Here is a 9,930-nt window from a genome sequence, read left to right as displayed (position 1 = left end):
AGTGCTGCTGGGAAATGTAGTTTTTTCACCGAACGTCGGCTCCATAAACAAGCAGCCCGACTGTAGGCCTTTAATCCGAGTAGAAACTAAACGGCGGTTATTTATTATTTCATATCTGGTTGTGTTTTGTTGATTTTTCTAAGGTTAACTATAACTTTCCGTCACTCTGCCTTCCTCAGGCCGCGGTTCATGAGTTCAAACAAACACAAGCGACTCGGTTTTTGCACAAACGCCATCTTTTGTAGAAAGTCGGAAAGAGAAGCAAAGGGGCGCATGCGCGTTACACGTCACGTCCCGCTCATGGGCTTTGTAGTTCTTGTGTCAGATTTCTCGTTGAGTGAAGTGAAAACGTTACTGAAGTAAAACAAATTATCATCATATTTCTGTAAGAAATATAGTTACTCATGATACATGACCGAAAAGAAACAATAGTTTGATTTTGACACGTGAAAACGGTATTCGTTCGTAACAAACGCTGACTACATTTCCCATGATCCTCTACACGACCGCGTCCATATTTTTAGAGCAGCTGCTGAGAGGAAGGTCGTTGTTATTGTCACCGCTGCTGAAAGTGAGCAGGTCATCGCTTTAAACCGCGTTGTTAAACTCAGCGGAAACTTTCATCTAAAAATAACGCGTTAAAACACTTTAGTGTGAGAATGGAAGTGACCGAGTCTATAGTCACAAACAGCACACTTTTAACTGCGGGACACCGATAAGTCGAATTCAGGTAAATATTAATGGAGGAGTCCCAAAAACCCGACACCCCCTTAGACAAGTGCACTAGTTAGGGCAAAAAGGTGGCGCCCTTTAAACATCCTGAAGTGCACTTACCTGTGATGTTGTGCGCTATTTGGGATTTACACCGTTTTACTGCTTGTTTTCATTCATTTTTTAATCTGATAGTAGAAATTTCTCTTTTACTTTAAAATGTAGGATTTTAAAATAATAATTAAAAGCAAACAACTGAATGGTGGAAGAAACTTTTCACGATTTGATTGAGGGAATTTTTTATTCTTCAAAACAATTTTATTCTAGTGATTTTTTTAGTATACTTTTATATAAGTTTACATTTTCCCCACATTGATGTAAAATATAAATGAAAGGTTTATTTCATATAATGGACAAATTATTGCTTTTGAATTTAAATTATTCATTAAATTGATGTGTATATGATTTTTTATTAATATCAATAAATTAATACCTAATTATTAATTAACGTATTGTAAATAATTTTAGTTTATTTTCATGACTTTATTTGTACATCATAGGGCACCACGGAGCATCGTCCTCTTAAAAGTTTATTAAAATGAATATAAATAATCACTTTGAAAACATTTATATGTACAATAAACCACATAGAGTAAATATTCTGTTCGTTTCCCCCCCTAGAGTTTGTGTGGACGTTACAGGCCACATGGCACTTGGTCCGTGTTCGTCTGGACATGGAGGCGGAGTTCGATCAGCCCGTGTGTAAAAAGAAGAGACTGTGGGAGGGCGTGGCCGAGCAAGTGACGGCAAGGTTAAGGGCTGAGGGCTACGCAGACGTCCCTGTCCGAGCCTTCGAGTGCGACCTGAATGGGAGGAACATGCTGGCGACGTACAGGAAGAACGCAGAACGCGCAAAGCGCCTCGGAGCTCACGCCGTGCACTGGGAGTTCTTCGGGGCCATGGACCAGGTTCTCGGCCGCAGCTACGAGGAGATCGAAACTCAGCGCAAAGCCAAGCTCAGTAACACCAAGCTGGGGAAAGCCATGGCGAGCAAACACTACACACCAATCCTGCCCACACCCACAATCACCACCCTGCCCGGCCCCCCCCCCTTCCCGCCCTCCTCAGGACGTTCTGCAGCTGTACCTGGAGCTCCAGGAACGCAAGCTGAACATGTGGGCTCAGCAGAAAGTGCTGGAGGAGAGGAAGATCGAAGCTATCAACAACCTCGCTCGTGCCATCAGCAGCCTGGCACAGGACGCCGTGACCACGCCCAAAGACACTTTCGTCTCACAGTCACTCGCTTCTCTGTCCTCTCAGCATTAACAGCTCCACCTATTACTCCATCCTCATCTTCAGGGTCTTTTCCTGATCCAGCCATCAGGTGTCTGAGAGACAGTCAGAGAGACGCATCAGCTTGTGAACTGTTTCCTGAAACGACTTCACTTTCCTTGTTGTGTGTTAAAATGAATACAATCAAAACGTGTGTGTGTTGATTCACATCAGAATCTACTTTAAACCTCCTTAAACAACTCAACATTCTGTAAATATGCTAATTAGGTTATAATATTTAGGTTAAGAAACTTGTCACTGGTTGATGTGGCAGTGCATGACTGCTCATTTGCATACCGAATCAGGATTCATGCCCAGACGGTGCAACTAAACATCAGGAGGTTTTAGGTTTCATTTATAAACTGTTATAAACTGTTATAAAGCTGTAACATCATTTGTAAATGATGAACTTTGATGTTTTTAATTCAGCATTACAGAAAAGCAAACGTTTCTACACTTCAGTTTGCTGTAAAAAACAGACATTTAATCCTCACATATTAAATACAACGATCCACAACGTCTGTTGCTCTGAACAACCTTCACTAATAAAACAATTATTCTAGTCTTGTGTATACTGCATGATGATGATGATGATGATGATGGAGTGCAGGAGGAAGTGTAATTAAGTGCAAAGCCAGCATTGTGACCCTGGAGACAGAACAGTAAAGAGAAGACAAGCTCTTACACTCTGCTTCTCTGTTTCTTCTGCTCGTTACTTTAAAGTGTGAAAATCAGACTATTTAGAGAGCTCCCTGTCCGGTGCCGTGACCCGACAGTGTTGTGTGTCTTTTACTGAGTGTTTAAAATGGTTTGATCTGCTGTGTAAAAGTGATGCTGCAGCAGCATGAGGCAGAGACTATGTTGGACATCAGACACTTGTCATGTCAGAGTCACGTGTCCAATCAGAGGAGTCATGTCCAATCAGCAATCAGAGTCAGGTGTCAAATCAGTAACGAGTCCGATTAGAGTCATGTGTCCAATCAGTCACGTGTCCAATCAGAGGAGTCGCGTGTCCAATCAGAGTCAGGTGTCCAATCAGAGTCAGGTGTCCAATCAGAGGCGTCATGTCCAATCAGAGTCAGGTGTCAAATCAGTAACGAGTCCGATTAGAGTCATGTGTCCAATCAGTCAGGTGTCCAATCAGAGGAGTCACGAGTCCGATTAGTCCTGGGTCAGATCAGAGGAGTCATGTCCAATCAGAGTCAGGTGTCCAATCAGAGGAGTCACGAGTCCGATTAGTCCTGGGTCAGATCAGAGGAGTCATGTCCAATCAGAGTCAGGTGTCCAATCAGAGGATTCACGAGTCCGATTAGAGTCACTGTGTCCAATCAGAGGAGTCGTGTCCTGTGACGTGTTTCTGCTGTTCAGATGATGTTCACTTAAATTAAGTGTTTTTAACTCCACAATAACTTAAATGTCCATAAAAGGTTTTATTTAAACATTCATTCATTATTCATTAATACTTTCATTGAATTTTTAAACTTCAAGCTTTAACAATTCACTGTTTTAAACGAGTTAAAAGATCAAATTTCAGTCACAAACGATTTTATTTAATATTTTATGATTTTTTTTCATTATCCGAAGCTGAATTTTTATTATTTATGATGTTTGTAGTCGTTAAATAAAACCGTAACACAAACTCAGGGGCTTTATTTAATGCAGCCTTACGGTTTGTTAATAAACCTAAACATCACGAGTATGGAGCTGTTCCTCTGTCCCCGACTCCATCACACTGTACAGTAGATTAGTGACAGTTTCTCGTAGCCTGACTCCATCTTCCTCCTTTATGCCCTCCTCCTCCTCCTCCTCCACCTCAGTGTGGTGCTCCCCCTGCCCTGTGGTGGTGTAGCCGGCATGCAGCAGTGCCGTGTGCAGTATGCAGCAGGTCAGCACCGTGACTCCGGCCCTCTCACACTTCCCCATGTCCAGATAGCGCAGTCTTACGAAACGCTCCTTCAGTCCTGCCACAGCCTGCTCCAGCCTCCGCAGGTGCGTCTCCAGTGCTGCGTTGTACAGGTTCTCCTGAGGGTTCTGTGCGGGACGATACGGGGTGAGGATGTGCTGCGTGAGGGGATATCCAGCTCCGGCTAGCAGGCAGGTTCCTGGAGGCAGGAGCTCTGGATTCTGTGCTAATATCCCTCTCAGAGCTTCACCTCGGTTCCTTTGAGAACCTCGGCTGACACTGCAGTGGATAAAACGACCCTCGGCGTCACACACCAGCTCCAGGTTTAACCACGAGTCCGGGTGAAAACCCTTCCAGAGCCTCTTGGCATGCGAAGCGTCGCTCTCAGAGTCCTGCTTGCTGGCAGGAAGGCGGAATGGGATGCGGGTGTGGCCCAACACTCCCAGCACTTTAGGCAGCTGGAGCTTCTCATCACAGCCCAGGCAGCTGGAGAAGGGGAGCAGGAGAGCAGATGCCTCCTGACCTACAGAGAGGAACGACCAAGTTGTTAGCAGAAAGGAATTCTTAGTCACTTTTTATGTTGTTTTTTGTTAGTGTCCACTAGGGGGCGGTGTCCCTTGATTTGAACTACAAAAAAGCAGACTCTGGTAAAGAGCCGTCTCTAAACCAGACGTCTGCTTGTCACTGCAGGAATATTAAACGCTCCGAAGGAGAACCGAGAGCCACCTGCAGGAGAAACAAACAGGAAACACAGGAAAAAGCTTCTGCACTCGGTCCTGCTGTTCTGTTCTATCTGTTTATTTACAGAAAGATTGGATCAAAGATTCAAGGGTTCTGAGCTTTTAAAAAGCTTTTGTAAAGACGATAAAATGTTCTATATGGAAACTTTTCTCTTGTCTATGCTTAAGATGTATTTAAGGATTGAATTTAAAGGACCTTCTTTAATTTCCTGTAACTACTCAAAGGTTTATGATGCTTACAGATTTTAAACCTATACGACAACCTTAATGAGCTCCAGGTTTGTGTTGTGCAGGTATCTCATGGTCAGATGGGGCAGAGACAGCACCGGGACACTGCTAGGGCACGTACACACCGACAGGCCAGCGGATGATCTGATTCTGCAACGTGTTGACTCTGTGGCAGAAGGAGAAGAAGATGCGGTGTATGTTCCCTTTTTCCAGCCGGAAGGTGGCGGACACGGAGCGGTAGCTGAGACGAGTGGAGAGCAGAGTGAGTGACAGGAGCACCGTGTGGGACAAGGACAAGCGAGATCTTCCCTTCAGACACCTCTGACTGTCACGCCACTTCAGCTTCTGGAGAAGAGATGTGAGGTACTGAGAGAGAGAGAGAGAGAGAGAGAGAGAGAGAGAGAGAGAGAGAGATCGACAGAGGGGGAGAGAGAGAGATCGACAGAGGGGGAGAGAGAGAGATCGACAGAGGGGGAGAGAGAGAGAGAGATCGACAGAGGGGGAGAGAGAGAGAGAGAGAGAGAGAAAGATAGATAGACGAGGGGGAGAGAAAACAGGGAGAGCGAGAGAGAGAGAGAGAGAGAGATAGGAGTGGTGAGAGAGAGACAGGGGGGAGAGAGACAGAAGGGGGGAGAAAGAGAGCGAGAGAGACAGATAGAGGTGGAGAGTGGAGAGGGGGGGGAGTGAGGGGTGAGAGGGGAAAGAGAGATAGAGAAAGAAGAGAGAAGAGAAAGAGAGAGGGGGAGTGAGAAAGAGATAGAGGGGTAGAGAGATGATACAGAGGGGGTGAGGGGGAGAAAAGACGAGGGGGATAGTGAGAAAGAGAGATACATTAGAGGGCGAGAGAGAGAGAAAGAGAGAGAGACAGAGAGAGGGGGAAGCAAGAATGAGAGAGAGATTTTTGAGTTGTCGTCTTGAGGTTAATTGATCCATAAACCAAAACTTTAGTCAAGAAAGACTGACAGACAGGTGAGACAAAAGGAGCTAGAGAAAATGATGGAGACATAGAGACAGAGTCCAATATGGACACTGATACAGAGAGACAGTGAAGATCATCAGAGGATAAAAGTGGAACACAGTATAATTCAGACCTGGACTGTGGGGTTCTCCTCTATGTCAGTGACGTGCTGGTGGTTTAGTGAAGCAGCTTGTCCTTCTGCGTGACAGAGGAGCGAGGCTGCTGGAGTGTGTGGGATCATCTCATCCTGCTGAGGGAGATGTGTAAGCACACTCTGGCTCTGCTCATGGTCCTGGCTCTGCCCATGCAGCCTTGACATCAGCTCTGCCTCCAGGATTTCCTCCACAGCTTGGTCCAGACGCTGCTCCAGCTCACAGTGAGACAGAGGCTCCCACTCCGACTGCATCACGTCCATCACCAGCCGCCCCGCGGCAGCCGCCGACCGTCTCCCTGCCGCCTGCACACACCGTTTACACACAAGCAGAAATACATCCTTCATTTATAGTTCCATAAAATACAGACATTGTGTTATAACCTGCAGATCTGTACTGGGAGATTTCAGCAGAAACACGAGAGAAACCCTGGGAGCAGTGATCTTTTACAAGGAGTTTGTTGTGCTAACAGCTTGTTGTGCTAACAGCTTGTTGTGCTAACAGCTTGTGTTAACAGGTTGTTATGCTAAGCGTTTGTTATGCTAACAGCTTGTTGTGCTGTTTCTTATGCTAACAGCTTGTTGTGCTAACAGCTTGTTGTGCTGTTTGTTATGCTAACAGCTTGTTGTGCTGTTTCTTATGCTAACAGCTTGTTGTGCTAACAGCTTGTTGTGCTAACAGCTTGTTGTGCTAACAGCTTGTGTTAACAGGTTGTTATGCTAAGCGTTTGTTATGCTAACAGCTTGTTGTGCTAACAGCTTGTTGTGCTAACAGCTTGTTATGCTAACAGCTTGTTGTGCTAAGCGTTTGTTGTGCTAACAGCTTGTTGTGCTTACAGCTTGTTATGCTAACAGCTTGTTGTGCTAAGCGTTTGTTGTGCTAACAGCTTGTTGTGCTTACAGCTTGTTATGCTAACAGTTTGTTGTGCTAACAGTTTGTTGTGCTAACAGCTTGTTGTGCTAACAGTTTGTTGTACTGTTTCTTATGCTAACAGCTTGTTGTGCTAACAGCTTGTTGTGCTAACAGCTTGTTGTGCTAAGCGTTTGTTGTGCTAACAGCTTGTTGTGCTAACAGCTTGTGTTAACAGGTTGTTATGCTAAGCGTTTGTTATGCTAACAGCTTGTTGTGCTGTTTCTTATGCTAACAGCTTGTTGTGCTAACAGCTTGTTGTACTGTTTGTTATGCTAACAGCTTGTTGTGCTAACAGCTTGTTGTGCTAAGCGTTTGTTATGCTAACAGCTTGTTGTGCTGTTTCTTATGCTAACAGCTTGTTGTGCTTGTGTGCTAGTTTGTTACTCCCCGCTAACCTAATTAAACAACGCGGTTTGTAGCTGCATGCTTCCGTGTGTAACTCATTAGTTCTGTACTTACGAGGCGTTCGGAGTTCATTTCTGATCCAAACCGCTTGGCGTTCAGCTAAAACATCCCGCTAGCGGGTTACAGCGGGCGGCTCGCGTGCAGGATGCGAACAGCTCCTGGCGGGGGCGTGGTTATCTATATGGTGGGCGGAGTTACATGTGCTGCATTAAACCTAGGGTTTGTTAAACACCCGGAAATAACCGACTGAACCCCAGATCTCACTAATGCTGATGTAGCTGAATGATCACTAATCCCCACAGACACAATCCAATATCTAGTGGAGACCCTTCATGAGTGGAGCTGATTAGAACAGTAAAGAGGAGAATAAACCTGGACTGAGACGGTCAACACACACAGACATGGGGGTGTGATGCTCAGGGGGGCACATACTTTTGCAGTATAGCGTTTTTTTTTTCCTTTTAATCGTATCAGGTTGGTTCTCTGTGTTACTATAATAAAAATATATTTATTTACTTTTTAAGAGAAGACACACACTGAGGTCGGAGGGTAAAGACACACTGAGGTCAGAGGGTAAAGACACACACTGAGGTCAGAGGGTAAAGACACACTGAGGTCAGAGGGTAAAGACACACACTGAGGTCAGAGGGTAAAGACACACACTGAGGTCAGAGAGTAAAGACACACACTGAGGTCAGAGTAAAGACACACACTGAGGTCAGAGGGTAAAGACACACACTGAGGTCAGAGAGTAAAGACACACACTGAGGTCAGAGTAAAGACACACACTGAGGTCAGAGAGTAAAGACACACTGAGGTCAGAGAGTAAAGACACACACTGAGGTCAGAGAGTAAAGACACACACTGAGGTCAGAGGGTAAAGACACACACTGAGGTCAGAGGGTAAAGACACACACTGAGGTCAGAGTAAAGACACACACTGAGGTCAGAGAGTAAAGACACACACTGAGGTCAGGGTAAAGACACACACTGAGGTCAGAGTAAAGACACACACTGAGGTCAGAGTAAAGACACACACTGAGGTCAGAGGGTAAAGACACACACTGAGGTCAGAGAGTAAAGACACACACTGAGGTCAGAGTAAAGACACACACTGAGGTCAGAGAGTAAAGACACACACTGAGGTCAGAGTAAAGACACACACTGAGGTCAGAGTAAAGACACACACTGAGGTCAGAGGGTAAAGACACACACTGAGGTCAGAGAGTAAAGACACACACTGAGGTCAGAGGGTAAAGACACACACTGAGGTCAGAGTAAAGACACACACTGAGGTCAGAGTAAAGACACACACTGAGGTCAGAGGGTAAAGACACACACTGAGGTCAGAGAGTAAAGACACACACTGAGGTCAGAGTAAAGACACACACTGAGGTCAGAGAGTAAAGACACACACTGAGGTCAGGGTAAAGACACACACTGAGGTCAGAGGGTAAAGACACACACTGAGGTCAGAGTAAAGACACACACTGAGGTCAGAGTAAAGACACACACTGAGGTCAGAGGGTAAAGACACACACTGAGGTCAGAGGGTAAAGACACACACTGAGGTCAGAGTAAAGACACACACTGAGGTCAGAGGGTAAAGACACACACTGAGGTCAGAGGGTAAAGACACACACTGAGGTCAGAGTAAAGACACACACTGAGGTCAGAGTAAAGACACACACTGAGGTCAGAGGGTAAAGACACACACTGAGGTCAGAGAGTAAAGACACACACTGAGGTCAGAGTAAAGACACACACTGAGGTCAGAGAGTAAAGACACACACTGAGGTCAGGGTAAAGACACACACTGAGGTCAGAGGGTAAAGACACACACTGAGGTCAGAGGGTAAAGACACACACTGAGGTCAGAGTAAAGACACACACTGAGGTCAGAGGGTAAAGACACACACTGAGGTCAGAGGGTAAAGACACACACTGAGGTCAGAGAGTAAAGACACACACTGAGGTCAGGGTAAAGACACACACTGAGGTCAGAGGGTAAAGACACACACTGAGGTCAGAGTAAAGACACACACTGAGGTCAGAGTAAAGACACACACTGAGGTCAGAGGGTAAAGACACACACTGAGGTCAGAGGGTAAAGACACACACTGAGGTCAGAGTAAAGACACACACTGAGGTCAGAGGGTAAAGACACACACTGAGGTCAGAGGGTAAAGACACACACTGAGGTCAGAGAGTAAAGACACACACTGAGGTCAGGGTAAAGACACACACTGAGGTCAGAGGGTAAAGACACACACTGAGGTCAGAGTAAAGACACACACTGAGGTCAGAGTAAAGACACACACTGAGGTCAGAGGGTAAAGACACACACTGAGGTCTGAGAGTAAAGACACACTGAGGTCAGAGAGTAAAGACACACACTGAGGTCAGAGGGTAAAGACACACACTGAGGTCAGAGGGTAAAGACACACACTGAGGTCAGAGAGTAAAGACACACACTGAGGTCAGAGTAAAGACACACACTGAGGTCAGAGGGTAAAGACACACACTGAGGTCAGAGTAAAGACACACACTGAGGTCAGAGAGTAAAGACACACACTGAGGTCAGAGTAA

At 45.6% G+C, this 9,930-nt stretch overlaps 1 protein-coding gene, 1 long non-coding RNA gene and 1 pseudogene across 5 annotated transcripts; 1 reads left to right on the top strand and 2 right to left on the bottom strand.

The window, feature by feature from the left end:
• LOC125138626 overlaps window positions 1-718 on the bottom strand; it is a 5,753-nt pseudogene extending 5,035 nt beyond the window's left edge.
• A 2,165-nt stretch (window positions 719-2,883) lies between these two features.
• LOC125138704 lies at window positions 2,884-3,363 on the top strand. Of its 2 annotated transcripts, none has more exons than XR_007137917.1 (3): window positions 2,884-3,052; window positions 3,089-3,125; window positions 3,250-3,363. It is a non-coding gene; the product is annotated as an uncharacterized LOC125138704 (long non-coding RNA). The 2 variants fall into 2 exon arrangements; XR_007137916.1 differs by having other exon boundaries at window positions 3,176-3,303.
• A 320-nt stretch (window positions 3,364-3,683) lies between these two features.
• Window positions 3,684-7,554, bottom strand: LOC125138702. 3 transcript variants are annotated; one of them, XM_047800799.1, is made up of 4 exons: window positions 7,396-7,554; window positions 6,006-6,329; window positions 5,040-5,280; window positions 3,684-4,469 (listed from the first exon to the last, which is right to left on the bottom strand). In XM_047800799.1, the coding sequence occupies exons 1-4, from the start codon at window positions 7,411-7,413 to the stop codon at window positions 3,727-3,729; spliced, it is 1,326 nt and encodes a 441-aa protein (XP_047656755.1). In that variant the 5' UTR covers window positions 7,414-7,554; the 3' UTR covers window positions 3,684-3,726. The 3 variants fall into 3 exon arrangements, with proteins under 3 accessions (XP_047656755.1, XP_047656756.1, XP_047656757.1); XM_047800800.1 differs by having other exon boundaries at window positions 5,040-5,259; XM_047800801.1 differs by having other exon boundaries at window positions 6,006-6,339; window positions 7,396-7,513.
• Window positions 7,555-9,930: the final 2,376 nt, after the last annotated feature.

Source organism: Tachysurus fulvidraco, chromosome 15 (genome assembly GCF_022655615.1).
Source record: "Tachysurus fulvidraco isolate hzauxx_2018 chromosome 15, HZAU_PFXX_2.0, whole genome shotgun sequence".
In the NCBI taxonomy this organism is placed as follows: domain Eukaryota; kingdom Metazoa; phylum Chordata; class Actinopteri; order Siluriformes; family Bagridae; genus Tachysurus; species Tachysurus fulvidraco.
The sequence above is the reverse complement of the archived record's forward strand: the minus strand, read 5'-3'. Positions and strand labels throughout refer to the sequence as shown.